This window comes from Anolis carolinensis, chromosome 1 (assembly GCF_035594765.1).
Source record: "Anolis carolinensis isolate JA03-04 chromosome 1, rAnoCar3.1.pri, whole genome shotgun sequence".
NCBI lineage: Eukaryota > Metazoa > Chordata > Lepidosauria > Squamata > Dactyloidae > Anolis > Anolis carolinensis.
In genome coordinates this window covers 13,707,365-13,729,432 of record NC_085841.1, presented here as the reverse complement: position 1 = coordinate 13,729,432, position 22,068 = coordinate 13,707,365, and the positions used below count along the sequence as shown (strand labels likewise).

General features: G+C 40.2%; 2 protein-coding genes across 4 annotated transcripts in view; both read left to right on the top strand.

The window, feature by feature from the left end:
* sptbn1 (spectrin beta, non-erythrocytic 1) overlaps positions 1-22,068 on the top strand; it is a 250,501-nt gene that overhangs the window by 54,655 nt on the left and 173,778 nt on the right. For all 3 annotated transcript variants that reach the window (XM_003216155.4, XM_008102749.3, XM_008102750.3), the window contains exon 2: positions 18,541-18,741. In XM_003216155.4, the coding sequence (XP_003216203.1) occupies positions 18,594-18,741 (148 nt within the window). In that variant the 5' untranslated portion in view covers positions 18,541-18,593. The remainder of the gene's footprint in view (positions 1-18,540; positions 18,742-22,068) is intronic.
* erlec1 (endoplasmic reticulum lectin 1) overlaps positions 1-22,068 on the top strand; it is a 462,586-nt gene that overhangs the window by 434,256 nt on the left and 6,262 nt on the right. The window lies entirely within an intron of this gene.

Sequence of the window (22,068 nt, the reverse complement as noted above, 5' to 3'; positions counted from 1 at the left end):
ATGCTTAAGCGCCCAGGAAATTAACAAAGAAGCAGCCACTAGTGATTTTTTAAAACAAAGAAATGCGGTCTCCTTTATTTGCTTCCCTCCTGTTGTTTGAAGTCCTAAAAATGAACCAAAGAAGGTAGTTCAACAAACTGAAAAGTTATGGGTGAAACCCATTTGTAGATAAAGCCTTAACAAATTTGGTTTAGTGGAATTTAGGGACATGACCATTGTTCTAATGTGTACCACTACTGTCAGAAACATATGTTCAAGCCTAACATTACTGCAGCTATCTTTACAACTGCAGTGATGGATGTGAAGCTGTTGCAGGAGTTCCAGATGTTACCAGATCTCAAAAACTGGTCCATGATGTCTCTTGAGAATTTTAAAAAAGTTCTCAGATCAGGGCCAAGCTAATTTATACAATTAGTCCCTAATTCTGAAGGGGTTCAGGGTATAGTATCCTGCCGAAATGGAAACAAAATTGTTTTTTTTAAAAAAAAAAATGTTTTACTGAGAGAACAGTTCTCTAGGCATTTCTGGGTCCTCTGATATGATTTACCTTCCTGCACTAGAAGACCTAGAGATTCCTATGGAGAGGTCTCTTTTAAAAAGTAGCAAAAAGATAATACAATGAGTTGCTTGCTACAAAAATGTGTAAGTATTGATGACTGTTGAGGCACTTACCTGAGCAATTTACTGTACTAAAACCAGTTCTTCAAAAAGTCATAGTCATCTGAATTTCACACTAGAATAGCCACTGGAGACACCACATAAAGATTTTATGTGACTTTGCTCATTTACTAATCAAAATGGAGCCTCTAATAAAAAAAAATCAGAAGACCAAGACTTGGGAGGACAGCGATGAAGATCCTTAAGTGAAAAGATATATCAGTAAATAGAAAAGCTAGACTCTTCCATGCCAAAGTATTTCTAATTGTTAGACTGTTACTCTGGAGACCGTGGTTTGAATCCCTACTTGGCCATGAAAACTTGCTGGGTCATATACTTTCAGCATCAGAAAGCCCTGTACAGCAGTGGTTCTCAATTTGTGGGTCCCCAGATGTTTTGGCCGTCAACTCCCAGAAATCCTAACAGCTGGTAAACTGGCTGGGATTTCTGGGAGTTGTAGGTCAAAACACCTGGGGACCCACAGGTTGAGAACCACTGCTGTGTAAGTTCACCCTAGAGTTGTCATAAGTTGGAAATGATTTGAAGGTACACAGCAAGAACAATGTATAGGCGTGGAAGCTAGACAGTGAAGAAAACTGACATGGATAAAATCAATGTGTTTTCAGATATGGTGCTGGAGGAGTGTTCTATAGATACCATGGACTCCTGAAATAATAAATAGATGACTCATAAAACAAATAATGCCAGAACTTTCCCTAGAAGCCAAAACTAATGAACTGAAGCTATGGTACTTTGGACATATCATGAGATGATATGACTTATTGGAGAAGACAAAGTGCTCTGCAAAGTAGAAGTCAGGAGGAGAAAAATATATACAGTAGAGTCTCACTTATCCAACATAAACGGGCCGGCAGAATGTTGGATAAGCAAATATGTTGGATAAAAAGGAGGGATTAAGAAAAAGCCTATTAAACATAAAATTAGGTTATGATTTTACAAATTAAGCACCAAAACATCATGTTTTACAACAAATTGACAGAAAAAGCAATTCGATACACGGTAACATTATGTAGTAATTACTGTATGTATGAATTTAGCATCAAAACATCGCAATGTATTGAAAACATTGACTACAAAAACATTGGCTACTAACAAATTGACTACAAATAAAGATAGAATTACATAAAATGAACGTACAGTAACAACATTGTCGGAAATTAAATGCGTAAAAAGTTCAGTCCTTGCTGCCTAGAGAAACAGCTGTGGGTCTGGGTGGGAGGCAGACTGCCTTGGATAATCCAGAATGTTGGATAAGCGAATGTTGGATAAATGAGACTCTACTGTACTGTATTACAGATAGATTGATTTAATCAAGGAGGCTATGGCTTTTTGTTTTGGGGACCTAAAGCTAAATCTCTCATTTATAAGGTCATCGTAAGTCAAAGTCAACTAGCTGGAAGATTCTGAGATCAATTGATGATTTCAACTAGCATAGATCATTGAATCCATGAACTTTACATACCAAATTCCAGTTGATATGTGCTGCAAATCACACATATGACAATGCATCTAACCAGCAGGATAATGGTGTTCTATACACCTTTATTTTTTATTTCTATTACTGATAACACATGTTTTATTTTGCATTTCTTAAAATGTGCCTACTTTATTATCTTTGAGTCAGACAGAAGCTGGAAGATAGACCAAAATTTCAGACAACATTGCTAGGAGTTGGCTGGAAAAAAATGTGAGGCATTCAGTGAGGAACGAGGCCACCTGGTCTCCATTAAGTGCTGTAGGATGGCCAGAATGAGCCATCAGGTTCCATTTTCACCTGACTTCTGCCACTTCCTTAAGAATGATTTTGTGTTAGAACATGAAAGGCTAGATCTGAAATCTTTCTTACTTGGCTTCAGAATATAGAGAACCCTTCCTCCCCTGCAGTTTTTAAGTATTGGAGGAGGAACTGGAGTTGATTTGAGCCATAGCTCCTATTTATTTCTTTGCAAAGCTTGGGAAGAGTTGCATTTTGGATTTCAGCTCCTACAGTCCCCTAGCCTACACAACCACAAGCAATACTGACCCGAGGGTGGATTCAGAGAATTGAGGTCTATAAAATAATTTTTTCAAAGCACTGCTTCTTTTAGTGTTTAAAGGGCTCAAGGCTGCTAAAAGGGAAAAAATAACGCTATAAATTAGCATTTACACAGAATGCTAATGCTTGCCACAGGGGGATTTAATTCTAAGTAAATATCCTAAAGGCGCCAGATCTGGTCTGATCTTGGAAGGGATACCATGCTGCAGGCAATATTTCAGAGGAAGAAACTGGCAAAAGCTCTGAGTATTCCTTGCCTTAAAAAACCTCATGAAATCGGCAGGTGACTTGAAGGCACACACACAAAGAATGATAGGATTTCAGTGTGACCTATATGCACCTGCCAGTAGGTATTATACGAAGTACCACACATGGTACCAAATGTCATCATTGTCTTTTGAAGACACGTACTCTCCAACTGTAATATTTTCCTTTCTTCCTTTTCTTCTTCAGGGGCTCATTGAGGAAAAACAGAATTGGCATGGAACGTGTGACTTTCTCTCATATCTTTCTTTGACTATGTATGCAAATAAAGATATTCCAAAATGCAAAAAACTGAAGAAAGTCTGGTCCTAAGCATTTTAGATAAAGGAGACACAACTTGTAGTTCTTACCAAGGGATCATATCCAGTATTTTGCTAAGTTTACAAAAGTCAGCTTTCTTAGAGTCTAGTGTGCATGCTTGACTTCCCATTTCCATGGGATTACAAACTCTAGTGGGACATGGTCACTACCACCTAAGGATCCCACCACTTCCACCCCATTAACCAGGCCATCACTGTTGGTTAGGATCAGATCTAAAATATCTGATCACCTTGTTGCTTCTTCCACCTTATGAACAATAAAATTGTCTGCAAGGCAAGTGAGGAATTTGTCAGACTCTACTGTATATTCTTGGCAGAGTCTGACTTCTAACAAATATCAAGATAGTTGAATTCTCCAATTACTACTACAACACACCTTTCTAAATGTTTTGCAGTGAATGTTTTTGTGTAGTGCAGTGGGCATACTGATCACTTCTGGAACATGGCCATACAGCCCGGAAAACATACAACAACCCAGTGATCCTTAATATCTAATAAGTTTTAATGTATTTTAACAGTTTAAATATATTTCAGTGGATTGTCATTTAATGCTTCTTTAACTTCTGTACACTGAACCCTTGGTATCTGCTGGGAGTTGGTTCCAGGACCACCCCATGGATATGAAAAAATATGGAAGCCCAATTCCTATTATATATGATGGTGCAGTGAAATGGCAAAATCAAGCTTTGCTTTTGGGAAAGCTATGGATGTTTGAATCTGTGGATGCAGCATCCATGGATATGAAAGGTCAGCTGTATTTCACTTTGGTCTAAGACAGTGGTCCTTAACCTGTGAGTCCCCAGATGTTTTGGCCTTCAACTCCCAGAAATCCTAGCAGCTGGCAAACTGGCTTGGATTTCTGGAAGTTGTAGGCCAAAACACCTGGGGACCCACAGGTTGAGAACCACTGGTCTCAGATATTTTAACACACTGTGTAAGCTGTTTTGGGTCTCATATAAGAGAAAAGTGGGGTATAAATGCAATAAGTAAAGCTACCAATGACAGCATTGCAGCACATTATGATACAGGACGGGGTACAGCAGCAATCATATTTTCCACTTACGTCTACTTCCAATTTGCTGCTCTGACACAGAACGGCTCTGGCTACACAGTGCCTCTTTAAGAGTGTCCAAATGAACCTGAAGATTCACATTATTTCAGCAAAAAACTCCTGGTTGCTCATATGTTCCTTGGGGGCAACACGCCAACAATCCCAAACTCCTCTTGACATGACTTCTGACTGCAATAAGGAGAGCTTCCTTGCTCCATAAGCCCATTTCATTCTCCCGATTAATTTACCCACACAGCTGGCTGTCCATTTCAGTAACCATCAAAGGCCAAGTTGGTAGAAAACCTAATAAGATTAGGGTAGAAAGAGGGTGGGAACTCAGGAGAGGGAGTGTAGGATTTGCTCAAAGTGCAGAGATTCTTTGCCTGTTTGTTTGGCAGCGTCCCTTCAGGAAGGAGGTAATGGCTAGCAGATCAGAAATTCCTAGGAATTTGACCAGACTGCAGGGAGTGGAACTTGTGGCTTCAAATCAATTAATCCCATGCTTGGAAATGTGTGGGTTTTTTTTTTCTTTTATATCCCAGGGCATTCTTTAGACAGAGTCTCCTTGTTGTATCCCCTCAATCCATTATATAGCTGCTTCTCTCTCTTTTTTTTTTTGAAGATACGGAGATAAATATGGATGCAGAGCTCCAGAAGCAAATTTTGCTATATAGATGACCTAGCACTCATATGACATTAGAGTTTGACCTTGAACTTTTTAAAAAATTGCATATTTTTATATATAAAAAGAACAATAAAAATTATGCTCGTGTGTGCACACACACATATATACATTTTTGAATGAGATTTCCTAACATCTATACCAGGCATGGGAAAACTTGGTCCCTCCAGGTGTTTTGGACTCCAACTCCCACCATTCCTGACAGCCTCAGGCCCCTTCCTTTTCCCCCTCAGCCGCTTAAGCGGCTGAGGGGGAAAAGGAAAGGGCCTGAGGCTGTGAGGAATGGTGGGAGTTGGAGTCCAGAACACCCGGAGGGACCAAGTTTGCCCATGTCTGAGCTATACCATTTCTTCCTCCCACCCATCACAGGGCCGGACTGTGGTGCAGCTGGCTAGTAACCAGCTGCAATAAATCACTACTGACCGAGAGGTCATGAGTTCAAAGCCCAGGTCGGGTTAAGCCCCCAACCATTAAATAGCCCAGCTTGCTGTTGACCTATGCAGCCCCGAAAGACAGTTGCATCTGTCAAGTAGGGAAATTTAGGTACGCTTTATGCGGGAGGCTAATTTAACTAATTTACAACATCATAAAAACTGCCAGCAAAACACGAGGAAAGGAATGAGGAAGTACAGCCACTAGTGGACAGTGAAGCAACAGCTCCCCCTGTGGCCGGAATCGTGAAGCTGGGAAAAAAATGTTAAATGCCTCTGTGTCTGTCTATATATGTTGTTTGTCTGTTGGCATTGAATGTTTGCCATATATGTGTTCATTGTAATCCGCCTTGAGTCCCCTTCGGGGTGAGAAGGGCGGAATATAAATACTGTAAATAAATAAATAAATTGTAGTGACTTCCCATCCTTTGGCTTGAAGACAATCATTCTTGGGCAAAAAGTTCATTTTCCAACCCTGTTCAAAAGTGAAACTGGAGTATTCTCTGTCTGTCCCCTTCACAGACCACATTCATCCCAAGTTTGGCCCAAGTTCATCAACATTTATTGGGTAATATGGACTTTCCCGGCTCTCCCGGGAAATTGCCGTACAAAAGAGACCCTTCTGGAGAAACACTGATGACTGTGACTGGCATAATAAAAGCATTATTATGGAAGGGCAAAGTCAGTACCATGGAGCCAGGCAGCTCAGCAGCTCAAGGGAAAGCTTGAGGAGAAAGGCGGCCGTGAAGCAAGGGCAAAGAAGACACTGGTGCAGCTGCCGTGAAGCAAAACTTCTTTTTCTAAGGGATTCCTATCAGGAGACTCACAGCTTCTCTTGGAAAGGGCAGGCAATTTTTAATTGAGGGAGTCTCTTGGCTTGGAACTCCTTGTTGTAGAAGGTTCTTTTGTTATTGGATGTCTCTGTGTGCTGCCCTTTTTTCATATTTTTATTCTGTGTTCTGTCTGAAAGGCCTTTAAAGAGTTTTATATTGCTGCTGAATTGACAGGCTATCTAACAGGAGATAGCCTCTTCTTGTTATGTGCTTTCAGGTTGACTCTGATTTATGATGACACAGAATTTTCTTGATAAGATTTGATCCAAGGAAGTTTCCTCTGAGAGTTGTAGTTTTATGAAGCCTTTAGTTTACTCTACCAAAGAGTGTTGGTGCCTAGTCAAACTGCAGTTCCTATGATTCCATAGCATTGAACCATGGTAATTAAAGTGGTGTCAAACTACATTATTTCTACAGTGTAGATTAGGCATGGGCAGTATCAGCCCTCCAGTTCTTTTGGACTTCAGCTCACACTGGCTGTTACGAATTGTGGAAGTTGAAGTCCAAAACACCTAGAGGGCCAAAGTTTGCCCATGCCTGGTGTAAATGCACTCCAAGTCCAATCTTCAGATTTCACTAACAGTCTAGAGTATTCTCACTACACAATTTGTAATGGCACGCCCGAGCCTTTGGGAAAAATTATAGTGTCTGGCTTTACTCGGGGGCTATTTGTATACCTTCTGTTAGGATCAAGACCTGTAACATACAAGGTGAAAAGATAACCAAACGAAATGAATAAGAAGTTAACCCCACCCGGGACTATTATAAAATAGATTAGAACAATACATTACAAAAGGAGATTTTGCTGGTTGCAGTCATCTCTCTGGAGTCCTTGAAAGTCTTCTGCCTCTGATGCAAAGCAATGGTTTATAAGCTGGAGTTTATAAACTGTCTTAACCTTGTTTCATGTGAAGCTTAAGCTGGTCAAAAGCTTCTGTTGTCTCTGGGACTGGTGGTATATGAATACTGGCTGAATGCTGGTGCTAAGGTTGCCTGTTTTGGATTGCTTGGGCCTAGGATTACTAGACAATGCCCAAGGCTCTAGTAACTGTCGCTCTGCTGCAGAAAGAGGAGGAGTCTAGCAAGAGAACTCTGTACAGCCAAATGGAATAGACCAACTAAGGCTGGCCTCTATGGTTTTTTATGCTCCACCCAAAACTAATACAAAGGGAGGTATCTGCACTATTGGGAAAACCTATAAACGGGGAACTAAAGCAAAGGAGAGGAAAAGGCAAAGCCAATACTTCACACAATTATTGCAGTTTGAAGCCAATTCAATGGTCACAACTCCCGTTTATGGAATCTTAGTATTTTGACCCTTGGTGCAAGATCTCCCTTTGTGAGATCCAGCACTCCTATAAATTTCAGTTTTCAAGCTGGTTTGTGTGGAAAAGCAGCAAAGAATTTTTACATGTCGTAGACACTCTCTGTCTTCTAAACAGGTAATTTTTCAACAAAGTATCACCTCTGGAACAGTGAAATAGCCTATTGAGGAAACAGATGTTTTAGTCATTGCAGTAAAAATTATTTCCAATGACACTGCTATGCTGTTGAGTCATTTTATTCCAAGCACAAATATACACATGAGAAACAAGTAGAGTCATCACTACCTCTCTTGAGATCCAAGAGTTGTATAAATTACAATTTCCAAATGTCTTTGTTTAGAACTGAACATAGTTAAAAGTGGTGTCAAACTACTTTTGCAGCATGCTTACACTTCAAATAGCTTTCCATGGCTGAGCGGAAATTTGAACGTGGGTCCATCTCTACTGTAGAATTAATTTCTTCCTTCCCTTATTTTTATTTTTGCTCCCCCTCCCTCCTTTCCGTCTTCTTTCCCCATATATAAAACTTTATTTTTGCACACCGCCTCCATATCCCTGGAGGGACTTGGGGCGGCTAACATGGGGCCAAGCCCAGGCAATTACAATAAAACAAAGTAAAATACACACATGACACGCTTCATCAACAACCTTGAGCTTGGAGATGTCTATGGACAATGCCGGCTCTTTAGCTTAGAAATGGAGATGAGCACCAACCCCCAGAGTCAGACACGACTAGACTTAATGTCAGAGGAAAACTTTTATCTTTACCTAGTAGATGATAGGTATAATATCAGATTACCTTAAACACAGAATTAAAGAGCTGGAGGAAACTGCAAGATGTTTGTGTATGCGTTTACATAGACGGTTGTGGACACAAGATTGTCAAAATCATATTCCATATTTATAAGGAAAATGCTCAGGAAATTGTTGGGAAATATGACAGTTCATTGGCATCCTTTTGCCCTAATGAAAGGCTGATAGCTCAGTTACTTTTCCATTTGTTCGGTACCCAACCTGATGATTTCAGCAAGTGCTTTGTAGGCAGTGAGCCGCTTTGATCAAGCACAGAGTCAGCATAACGCAGGAAACAGTGCCATTGTCCGTCATCTGCTTACAACTGCATTTTCCAGTTGTGTGGAGAGAACCTGATTTTATATTGGTTTACATTTCTTTTGTTAGCAACCTTGGAATCATTTCACCAAATATTATCTTTAGAGGGAGAGGAGAATATGACATTTCACTATATCTTCAAGTTGTTGGTAATAATAATTTAAAATAATATATAATAATTATATATTAATATAATTTAAAATAATATATAATAATTATAACATATTGTATATACATATAATATTCATAATATTACATTGTAAAACGATATAATACTAATAATACAATATAATATTTAGTTTATTGTATATCAGTGTAACGGCATCAATTGCCACTTGTAAGCCGCCCTGAGTCCCCTCGGGTGAGAAGGGCGGGGTATAAATAATTGAAATAAATAAAAAATAAAATAATAATATTAATTATATATTATATTTTACATGTAATATTACTAATAATATTACAATATGTTGATACAGTACAATATAGTAATTTATTGCCAGTATTGTACTATGCTAATATAATATTGTATGTAAATTTAATTTGTAAGCCGCTCTGAGTCCCCTTCGGGGTGAGAAGGGTGGCATATAAATGTAGCAAATAAATAATAAATAAATAATAACCCTCTACTGTTACTTCTTTATTTTATTTAATTCATATCCTGCCTTTCTCCCAGCAAAGACAGCCATGGATTATTATGTAAAGGGATCTTGTAGCATAATTGAGACTGAGACAAAGATAATGGTAGCATAAGTTTTCATATCTGATACAGTATACTTAGGGTGCACCTGCACTGTGGGATTAATGCAGTTTGAAACCAGTTCAGTAGATTTCAGGGAGTTTTATATTTCTTTCAATCATGGGTTCAATGCTGAATCGGTTCAGTTCAGTTGGTTGCCTTTGACCTAACCAATGTCATTCAAAGTCTTTCACTGTAGGATATCTGGAAACCTTAACTGAGCAGAGTGCATGAGAAATCCATTTCTGAACCTATAGACTTCAAAGCACATTTCAAATACTAAAAGGGCCTCCTGTTTCTTGGCTTCTTCTTCAAAACAGAGTGGGGGAGAGACAAGAGTATAAGTAGTATATAAGGAGCAATCAAAAGCAGCATTTTTTTTCACATGGCTTTCAAAGGCAATTTCCAAAGAGCAGGACATGTGTATTTACTTGCATAAATAAACCGGATTTTAGTGTGATTATCTGATAAGAACAAAATAAGCAATATGATCTAAACCATCTGAGAAAGAATGGCAGAAAAGGAGAGAAAGAAAAAAGTCTGTACTCTTATTGGTTAACTCGGGGAAATGGAGCGGTTGGTGTTTAAATAGGAAAAGGTTATAGTTGCTGTAATCCTGTCTCAGCCACATCTGGATTTACTTCACAATGCTCATACTATCTTGACAGAATAATATTTATTTTAAGGAGTTATGATTCCTTTGTAAAATATCCTCTCGTCAGTTTCAGGTTACTGGTAAAGCCAGAGGATTATCAAGGGGTTGGAGGAGTCTGTGCGGCAGCCAACTTGCGGCTGAGCAAGAATCCCAACGGGCCCCCATTCTATGCAAATGATCTGGTCGCTCACTAATTTGCTGCTTAGCTAATTGCAAACAAATATGCTGCTAGCTCGCAGGGATCAGAGGGTCTTCCATTGAGATCCTCAAGGGAGCTCAGGAAATTGTAAGCCTTCCCAGATCCTATGGAACTCCATATTACATCAGTGTCCAATGGTAAAGAAGGGAGGAATGCTGGACATTCACAGTCCCTTGGCACCAAATAAGCATTGTACAGTAGAGTCTCACTTATCCAACATAAACGGGCCGGCAGAATGTTGGATAAGTGAATATGTTGGATAACAAGGAGAGGTTAAGGAGAAGCCTGTTAAACATCAAAATAGGTTATGATTTTACAAATGAAGCACCAAAACATCATGTTAGACAACAAATTTGGCATAAAAAGTAGTTCAATCCGCAGTAATGCTAGGTAGTAATTACTGTATTTACGAATTTAGCACCAAAATATCACGATATATTGAAAACATTGACTACAAAAATGCGTTGGATAATCCAGAATGTTGGATAAGCGAGTGTTGGATAAGTGAGACTCTACTGTATTTCAGTTCAGTTTCACTTCATCGTAACTCTAAGGCAGGAGTGTCAAAGTCATTTTCACTGTAGGCCACATCAGCCTTATGGTGCCTTCAAAAGGCCATTGAATCCATCAATGAGACTCTGTGGACATAGAGAGCCAACTAGAGTTTTTAGTGGTTGGTGCTCTTTAATTTTTACCCAGTTTGGATCCATAAATGTTTTGAATGACAACTCTCTTCACTTTTGATTATCCGTCATCCAGACTAGGGATAATGGGAATGGCAACCCAACAGCACTTGTGGCTCTGAGGTTGGGGAAAGGTGTGATTGACCCGGTTTTATATTATATTCATACCACATCTACAAGGCTTGCATCTAAATTCAGACTCCACTATCCTGACTAAAACAGAACAAACTGCAGGCTTCCAGATGTTGCTGTATCACAACTCCCATCAACTCTAGTCATGATATCTAATGATGAGGAATAGAGGAGTTGTAGTCCAGCATCTGGAAGATCACATCAAATGACATGGCGGGCCAGATTCAGCCTTGAGTCTGACACATGTGCCCTAAGGCATGGTGACCCTAAAGTAATGGTGTCAAACTGGTGGCCATCCAGGTGTTTTGGACTTCAGCCTCCAGAATTACTGGCCATTGGACAAGCTGTCTAGGGCTTTTGGGAGTTGGAGGCCCAAATATCTTGAAGGCCAAAAGTTTGACACTTCTGCCCGAAGACATACCACAGTTTTTACTTGGAAGGGTTTGTTCAAAGATGGTTTGCCATTGCCTTCCTCTGAGGCTGAGAGAGCTTGACTTCACCCAGTGAGTTTCCATGTCCTGTTCTAGTCCAACACTCAAACATAGTCCAGTGCTCAAACCACTATGCTACACTGGCTTTCAAAATAAGCACATTTAAGGAGATTTGTCATCCAGATTAAGGAGAGAAATACCACATGCTGGATTCATTTGAACTTGTGTAATAGACTTGGTCTGATTTTTTCCATCGAGGTGTAATTTCAAAACAGATGTAACTGTAAATGTTGAGATGAGCTCCTATTTGAACCAAAAATTATGATTCAGGAATTTTGCAACTTTAAACCATTTAATACACAAATAGCATAGCCTATGAATATTTTAATGGGGTTAGTTTTTGAATCGTAGTCAACGAAATCAGGGGAACATGTCAATTGCGACCCTGGATCACCACCAACCAGTAGTTCAACTTCTAGTGAAATATTACTCACCTGCATCATTTAGATATTTCCAAACATTTCATTTGTTTGCTTTATGAAAAAGAAGTGGTGAACTGGTAGATGCAATCTAATGCTTAGTTAATTAGGAGTAGAGTTGGATTAATTTTTAGGCTGTCTTTCCCAATTAATACAATGTATATAGTAGAGTCTCACTTATCCAACATAAATGAGCCGGCAGAATGTTGGATAAGCAAAAATGTTGGATAATAAGGAGGGATTAAGGAAAAACCTATTAAATGTCAAATTACCTTATGATTTTACAAATTAAGCACCAAAACATCATGTTTTACAACAAATCAACAGAAAAAGCAGTTCAATACACAGTAACGTTATGTAGTAATTACTGTACTTAGGAATTTAGCACCAAAATATTGCAATGTATTGAAAACATTCACTACAAAAACATTGACTACTAAAAATTGACTACAAATAAAGATAGAATTGCATAAAATGAACTTACAGTAACACATTGTCAGAAGTTAAATCCATAAAAAGTTTAGTCCTTACTGCCTAGAGAAACGGCTGTGGATCCTGGCAGGAGGCAGACTGCGTTGGATAATCCAGAACGTTGGATAAGTGAAGGTTGGATAAGCGAGACTCTACTGTATAGTTAACACTAACTAGAGTAGAGGCATGTAATTAATAATTACATGGTACATCAATATGTAGGTAAATCACATTGATTTCATGTGCCTAGTCTGAACTAACAATGGCATCAAGGTTGTAATATTTAACAGAATACTTATAGAAACCGGAGATGGCAAATGCTATCTGTAAAGAAACATTCCCCCCTCTTTTCGTTTCCACATAAATAATATTTTGAAGATGTGTATACACACAGCCATCACCCAATTAATGAAATATATATGTTGGTGAGCATTGCTACTTGTAAAGAAGATGTGGTGCCAGATGCAGAAATAACTGATAGGTTTCTATGGCACAAAAAGGAGGAGTAATTCAGCATATTTCAGAAAACTTTTCATTCAGAACTAGCAATAAGAACATGAAATGAAACAACTGGAATCTCAAGGTCCTTCAGTATGACTCTGTAGTCAATGTCTGCCAGTAGTTAAGCACAGAATCACACTGAAGGAACTAAAGATTCATAAGGAAATATTATCTGTAGGGATTTCTAGGTCCTTCCTGTGGAAGTTCCCATTGAACTGCACTGGAGGATCTAGAGATTCATAGAAAAAACATTTTAATCAAATCTACGAATGATAACAGCTGCAAAGAATCAAATCTGTAGATGTGGGAGGTCAACTCTATACAAAGCCCAAACGGAGTTTTGAAAGGTTGCTGTTTTTGCACTAAAGCACTCTGAATTTTCTGGACTATAGCATGGAATTTGGGGCATTGTACAGTAATTCTACTTTAAAACAGCAAAGAATGCAAATTGACATTAATTAACCTGAAGTATCTGCTCATGTGAACTGAATCAAGATCTGTCCTGTATACTCAAAAGTACTACTGCTTGTACAGATTGAGTCTCATGCAACAATGCTTGGTTTCCAATCATTGAAACTGTGGTGCCCATTAGTCTGTGCAGTTAAATGAAGTCCCCTTGAATCAATCCACTTTGTGCCGGCCTCCTAAAGCAAAATGCTCATGAAATCACTGCTAGCAGTTGCTCTAGCAACTTGTTCTTACCAGGTGGCTTAATCGCAGTTGTATAATCCTCTCCCATTGTTTCCCTCCTGCTTATCAGCCCAATAATAGAAAAGAGGCAGAAGAAGCTACCTCCTGGGGAACAACATCTATACAAAAGTGTAAAATAAACATTGAAAAAGAACAAACCTAACATGTTTCTAAAAACTAGGAGCTTCATCTTAGTTCCTCATAAAAAGATTTCCAGGCCAGATGAGGTGAAATATATTTGTTCATATAATAAGATTCGCTTATCTTTCTGACAAAGAGTAGGATCCAGGGTCTGCCTGCAGCAAAGAAGGCAAATGTTATCTGCATTAATAAAAGTATAGCTTGCAAGTCAAGGGAAATCATAGTCCTGTATTCTGCACAGACCAAGCTTCAATTGTGCTGGAGGGCCTAGGTGTACTTTCAGATAAAAATGAGTTTTTAATTTGCATTTTCCACTTTCATGTGGGGGAGGCACCCCTAATCTTATACAAGTTGAGAGCCTACTGTATGTACATCACCTGGACACCTCTTTTTATGAAGGAGACATGCATGTTGGAGAAGGTCAAAGGGAATAATAAGAAGTATGGAGAACAAAACATATGAGGCAAGATTGAAAGAGCATGTTCAGCTTTGTGAGGAGAAGATGGAAGGGTGACATGATCACACTCTTTATATACCTTATGGGCTGTCACAAAGAGGAGAGTATAGACTCTACTGCCCCAAAGGGTACCACTGTGTCTAATGGTTTTCAATTGATTGAATATTAGAAGGAACATCTCAATAGTTAGAATGGCTCAGCAATTGAACCAATTTCCTAGAAACATGTTGGAGACTCCTTTGGATGTCTCCAAAACAAAGTTAGAGTGCTATCTACTGGAATGCTCTAGCTCAGTGGTTCTCAACCTGTGGGTCCCCGGATGTTTTCGCCTTCAACACCCAGAAATCCTAACAGCTGGTAAACCGGTTGGATTACCCATAGACTCCCCCTCCAACTCTGTGGTTATGTGATTTTATGATTTAACTCCATTCTTTGACATGTGCCTGGCATTCAGTATTGTCCTGCATGTTACATGTGCAAGGAGCTAGAGGGACTGCAATGGATGAGAGTAATCGTCAACCAACCCAATTAACATGCCTTGTCTAGATCTGACTCTAAAGTAATGTGACAACCAGCTTGGCATAGTGTAGTATTCTGAGTGTTGAACTGGGGCTACAGAAAACCAGTTTTGAAATCCCCTTCTTAATCAGTTAGGTAATCCTGGACAACTCATACTCTCCCATCCTAAGAGGAAAACAATGGCAACCAGAGGCGGTCCAACAGCGAGGCTAAGTAGACAGCTGCCGGTGGCGCACACCAACAGAGGGCACACTCGAGGTGCTCCCGTGAAAACGTGGTGCCGCCGCGGTGCGGCAGTCGCCCACCACCACCTCTTTTTTTCCGGGGTAGAATCCCATCGCATGCGCGGAAGGGTCCCATCGCCCAAAATGGCACATGCGCAGGGGGTCGCTTGCTCGCTTGCGCAGTGATGTAAGGCTCCTGTGCGCAGGGCTTCCATCGCTCGTGCGGACAGGCGTCTTGGATGCCTTACCCATGCCGCGTGAGTGAGCGACCCGCTGCGCATGCATGTAAGGGTCCCATCAGCTATTTTGGGTGATGGGACCCTTATGCGCATGTGCAGCAGGTCGCTCACTCGCGCGACACGGGTAAGGCACCCAAGCAGCCCGTGCGCTCGAGCGATGGAAGCCTGCCACCGCTGCCTTCAGGTCAGCAACCCTTGGCTGTTCGAATTTGGGGAGCAGGGTGAGCTCCCGCTGTTAGCCCCAGCTTCTGCCAACCTAGTAGTTTAGTGATTGGTTTTTTTGGGGGGGGGGTCGCCAAAATTTCTGTTTGCCTACACTTGGAAATTATCTTGGACCAGCTCTGATGGCAACTTTCACTTAATAAACGTTGCTAGGAAAACCATAGGACAGAAACACTGCACACTGAAATTTAGTTGAAGGTTAGACATAACAAATATGTTTGAAATCTGATCCAGTGGTTTGAATGTTGGAGTAGGACTTAGGGAAACCAGGATTAAGATCTCTACTGAGCCATGGAGATCCATAGATGACAGTCATACTCTGTCATCCTAAGGGGAAGGCAATGGCAAATATCCTCTGAATAAATCATACTAAGTAAACCTTATGGTTAGGTTACCATATGTCAGAGTTTACTTGGAGGCACATAACATCAAAAAGCATACATAAAAGCTAGTGAACATCTGCATGAACAAAGTTTTATCAAAGTCTCTTGTTTTCTGGATAGTGATGTAAAGAGTAAAGCATTAACAAAAGGGCAAAGACTGATAAATGTTTTTTGCAGAGCTCTTTTTAAAGAAAAAAAACAGTGCTTGAGGCATCTCTCGAGATTTGGAGCACGCACATCCACCCAAATGTCAGTTTGCCTGAGAGTGCCATATGAAATGTGTTTCATAAGCTGCATTCATTCCATTCTTGCACAGAAATGAAACATGCTTTGCTTATGGTTGTCTCAAAAATGGCATCCAGTTTCATTTGTCAGTAGGTGGCATCAGTTAGCTAAAGCAATTGAGGCAAAAGGGCTGAGAGAGAGAGAGAGAGAATGCCTTCCTTGCGTGCTTCAATTTGCCAGCTTGCAAATACCAGCGCTCAGGACAAATCTCTGAACATTTTGAACCAATGGGATGATCATAGGGACAGGATGCAGAACAGAGGGTTGCTAGAATAAAAGACAGAGGGTTCTGTCAACACTGTTTGCTTGTTTGCTTTGATTTGTTGAAAGTGCCTAACTGCTATTCTTTGGCCAAAGCACTCCCACTATATAGTATAACAATCAACACACACTATATAGTAAAACAATTAAAACATAATAAAGCAAAGGAGATCAGCAGAAAGTAAATATAACACTGGCATTGCAGCATAAGAAAAGCGGCAATTGTGTGGATGTGTTTGCACATGGAAAATGGGTACTATCTTCCGGTGGAGTGAAAGGTATATTGTTGTTCTGCTTGTGCATTGCAGCGGGACATGATAATTGATTAGTTCTAAATTAATTGATTAGCCTCCGGTGGCCTAGGGGATAAAAGCCTTGTGACTTGAAGGCTGGGTTGCTGACCTGAAGGCTGCCAGGTTCGAATCCCACCCGGGGAGAGCATGGATGAGCTCCCTCTATCAGCTCCAGCTCCATGTCGGGACATGAGAGAAGCCTCCCACAAGGGTGGTAAAACTTCAAAACATCCGGGCATCCCCTGGGCAACATCCTTGCAGACGACCAATTCTCTCACTCTAGAAGCAACTCCGGTTGCTCCTGACACAAAAAAAAAAATAGTTCTAAAAATATCTTATTTAAAAAACAGGTGAGGAAATTGCAGTCTAAAGGTACACATTACCCCGCAAGTCCCACTTTTATGACCTCCTAGTTTATGAGGCTGGGGCAGTAACTTTTGACTAGAAAACCACCTAAAAAACACCTAACCAACACATAAGAATGGATTGTTGTATGGCTTCCAGGTTGTATGGCCATGTTCTAGCAGCATTTCTCATAGCTACTCATAGGAATGTTTATCCCATTTGTGTTGTCAAAAGCTTTCATGGCTGGAATCACTGGGTTATCCTATTTCTTCCACTAAGCCCCATTTAAAACCCGCTAGGCCAGATCAAACTGAAAAATAGTGATGTACGAAAGATATGTGAATCATCCAGAGAAAATACAGTGTAAACCCCTAGGGCTGGGTTTTTCGATTGGTCCTTTGACATATAATGATTGGAATCTGGTGGTTGCCTTAAGTTACTTTATGGACATTCTGCATCAGGCATATTTGTCTTGTTACAGAATGTCTGCATTCAGCACAAGGTTATGAAAGTAAAGATGAAGATTCAGCGCTGATATGTATTGATGTTTATTAATACACACATGTAGTTGTTCATGTGGTGCCATGGTTCAGTTGTGTGATAATGTCATTCAACTCAAAAGGGTTGCATGGCATAAAAGGTTGGCAAGCTGAGATTTAAGCAATACTAGTGCTTCTCAGGCTATATGTAAAGGACCAGCAATGTTTTTACCCAACGTGCCAGGAATAATCATTGTATAATTGGCAACAATTACATATTTCCTGGAAACGCAGTACAGACAAGCACCCAATGGCATTACCACTTTTGAGTATAATGTACAATTTATTTATTGGATTTATATCCTGCCTTTATCCCAAATTGGGATTCATTGCTTCCCCAATGTACGATCTTTGCCATTGTTAACTGCCTTCAAGTTGACTTTGAATTATAGTGAATTTAGGAATGAGAGACTTCCAAGTCATCCTTGCTCAGGTCTGGCAAATTCAGGATTGTGGCTTTATGGATTTCATCTATTCATTAGGAATGTATTTTTCTTTTTTATTGTCTTCTATCTTACTAAACTTGTCTTTTCTGGTGAGTCAGGTCTCAAGAGTATATTGGTCCCAGTTTAGTCATCTTGACCTCTCCTGCCTCAAGTTGCAGGGAGATGAGGGTCATCAATGTTGTTGTTGTTGCTGTTGTTGGAAGAGTCCAGGCCTGATTTCCTCTAGGACTCATTTATTTGCCTTTTTAACAGTCCAGGGTATCCAATCCATAGAACTCTTCTCCATTACTACATCTCAAATGAGTTTATTTTTACCTATCAGCTTTAATCACTGTCCAGCTTTTACATCCGTACTTAGAAATGCAATCTTTCCCTACACTATTTCACCAGTTTTGTATCTTTGTGTATGTTCCTTTATTTAAAAATATTTAGGTGACTGACAATTATTATCTTCTCTTTCTTTCCCTCTGTTACTTGCAGAAGGTGCTTTCTAAGGAGAAGCTGATGCAGAGATTAGCCTGAAAAGATTCAAGATGACGACGACCGTAGCGACAGACTATGACAATATTGAAATCACGCAGCAATACAGTGATGTCAACAACCGGTGGGATGTTGATGAGTGGGACAATGAGAACAGTTCTGCACGATTGTTCGAGAGGTCTCGTATTAAAGCCTTAGCAGGTAGGAATATTGCTCCTTCTGCCAGCACTGCCTGGCCTGTGATTATCCACTTGTGTTGAATTGAATGTTAGTGCAAAGAAGATAATATATGTGATACTGTTCATTCTAAATTCAGGGACAACTTTTAGGAGGACAACCCTCCTAATAAGGAGGGTTCTTTTATTAGGAGAGTTTTTCTTAAAAGAAGATACGTATAGCAATAATGACACCCGTTGTCTGTTGGTGGAATAAATACACAATGGTTCAGTCAGAATGACCATATTTTTGGGAATACTGTGATTTGGTAGTACATGCAAACCAGATATGATTATGCAGCTCTGATAAACTTCCATAATTCTTCTATCTGCTTTTAAAAACGGTTTAATCCAGTTTAACCTGGTGGTGCAATGGTTTAAACCACTGAGCTTCTGAACTTGCTGACCAAAAGGTCGGCGGTTCGAATACGGGCAGTGGAGTGAGTTTATTTATTTATTTATTACAATATTTATATCCCGCCCTTCTCACCCACAGGGGACTCAGGGCGGCTTACAACAAAACACATATATAAAAATTGCACAATGCACTATAAAACAGTTAAAAATTATCAACTTGCATCGGACATTCATAAAACACATTCTAAAATACAGAAAGGCGTGTTCAATTTTAAAAGACTGGGTCTGTCGATTGAGTTCCAACGTACATAATAATAATTAGTGCTTCTAATTGTTATTCGAAAGCCTGGCCCCACAACAGAGTTCCTCTGTTAGCCCCAGCTTCTGCCAACCTAGCAGTTCGAAAACATGCAAATGTGAGTAGATCAATAGGTACGGCTCCAGCAGGAAGGTAAGGGCACACCATGCAGTCATTCTGGCCACATAACCTTGGAGGCATTTATGGACAACACTGGCTGTGTATGTATCTGTATGTAACAGCTTTACGTGGATAACTTACAGTCAGCATAAACTGTTAGCATAAACTTTTCTAGACCTGGAGCAGCTAAAGATGGTAGTGTGTACAATGGTAACCTCCAGCCTGGACTAATGCAGTGTACTATAATTGAACTACCTTTATACCAGGTCTGGAAGTTTCAGTTAGTCCTAAATGTGGCAGCCAGATTGAGTACTGACATATCTAGGAGTCAGCATATTACGTATATCAATATTAAAATCACTCCTCTGGCTGCCAAATAGTTTCCAGGCAAAGTACAAAATGTAAGTAATTACTTTTAAAGCCCTATGTGATTTGGGTCCAGGTTATCTATGGGATCACCTCTTCCTAGAAAATCCACCCCGCAATCTCAGGTCCTCTGGGGGACATATACTTCAACCAGCCAAAATTAGGCAACTAAGGCCCAGAGGACTTTTCCTTCAACTGCTCCCAGTCTGCGGAATGACCTGCCAGAGCAGATTCATCAGCCAGATACACTTTCTGAATTTAAAATAGCAGTAATGGCAAGTCTCTGCTGGAGGACCAAACCAGATGCTTTTCCAATTATAAGTTCTAAAGCATGCACTGACTGCTTTCCAAAGGTATTGGTTTTGTGGCCCTCCAGTTGATGGTGAAATTCAATTCTCAGCATTTCTCACAACTGGCTTTGATGGCTACAGTTTCAGAGAGCTGCCGTCCAACAATGTCTGGAGTCCGTCTGGTAATGCGAGGAAAGGGATTTCCCTTTAGGATAAACCAAAGGGGGAAGTTTGGGAGTCGTTCTTGCTATGGGATTTCAGGTCAGTTCTGACTTACGGCAACCCTGTCAGGCAGAATTTGTCTTTGCCTTCTTTTGAGCCTGAAAGAGACTGACTTCACCCTGTTTGACACCATTTGAACTGTCATGGCTCAATGCTGTGGAGCTGGGATTTGGTGAGGGACCAGCACTCTTTGGCAGAGGAAGCTAAAGACTTTGTAAAATTGTAAGTCCAAGCTGGATTAATTCTGCAATGTATATCCACCTGGGTCTCTCAGGTGCCATCTACACTGCCAGTATCATACAGATTGCATTGCGGACCCTTCCAGTCATGGCAGAAACCTGGGAGGAAGTGGGTTAAAATAACCCGCTTCCTCCCGGGTTTCAGTCCCCACCATCAACCCAAACCAGAAACAGTCCCGGGAGTCAATCCCCATAAGCCTAGCACCTGGGAAGGTCCAGACCTTTGCTTAAGTTCTGGATCTCTCCAGATATCAAATTAATGTTGAACAATCTGGAAAAGCCCAGTTTTCTCTGGATTAATTTGCTTTTATCTGAGGCATCATTAGGACACCTCAATTAAAAGCGAGACAGGTCCCACATTTTGGGCCTGTCTGGAAGGGCCCTGCATTATATGGTCAATGTAGACTCATATAATGCAGTTTAACTCAATACTGTAGTGTTTACACACTTATGGTTCCCATCATAGATCCCCAAAGGCTTACTGGCTGAGTTATTCTGGAGTAGTAGTCCAAAATAGCAACATTTCTATGCTCTGGAATAAACCTTACAGAAGATGAGAATATGTTTACTGAATATTGTAGTAGTTTGTGTATCCTTCGGTATCTCTGAACAGTTATTAATGCAGTTTGACACCACTATAGCTTGCAAAGTTCAGTGGTATGGAATTATGGGAATTATTGGTGAGGCACTAGTACTCTTTGGCAGAGAAGGCTGAAGACTTTGTAAAACTACAACTCCCAGGATTCCATAGCATTGAACCCTGATTCCATAGCAATTGAGTACATCAGTTTATGTACTTGCTCACTCACCCATCAATCAACCAATTTCCTTTCTAAGGGTGCATCTGCAATTTAGAATGTATATAGTTTGACAACATTTTAACTGCCAGGGCTCAATGCTATAGAATCATGGAAGTTTTAGTTTTCGTCTTTAGCCTTCTCTGCCAAACTACAAACCCCAGAATCCCATGTTTTTGAGCCATGAAAGTTGAGGTGTTGTCAAACTCATTAATTCTACACTGTAGATGCACCCTTGGATGATGACTCCCTCAACATGCTCATCATGGAATTTGGAGTGATGTAATCCAAGAAAGTAACTTTTCCCAAGTTCTTGTGCCTACTGGAGTTATGATTTATCACAAGGACACTCCCCCCCCCCCCTGCTCATATAGGTGAAACTTGTAAACTTGGGTTAAAGTAATGTTTGATTTCTATGAAAGTACCTCTAGGGAGGAAAAGAAACCCAACTTCAGTGCAGATTGTCAGATTTTATAAACCTTTATCTGCAGCATCCAGTCACTTCGTATCATTGGGATGCTTACAGTGCCAACAGCATTCCTTTCAACGTCTTAGTGAAGCTAGAGGGCAACATACTTTCCCTCCTTTTATATCATAATCAGTCTCTTGGCTGTTGTTACAAAA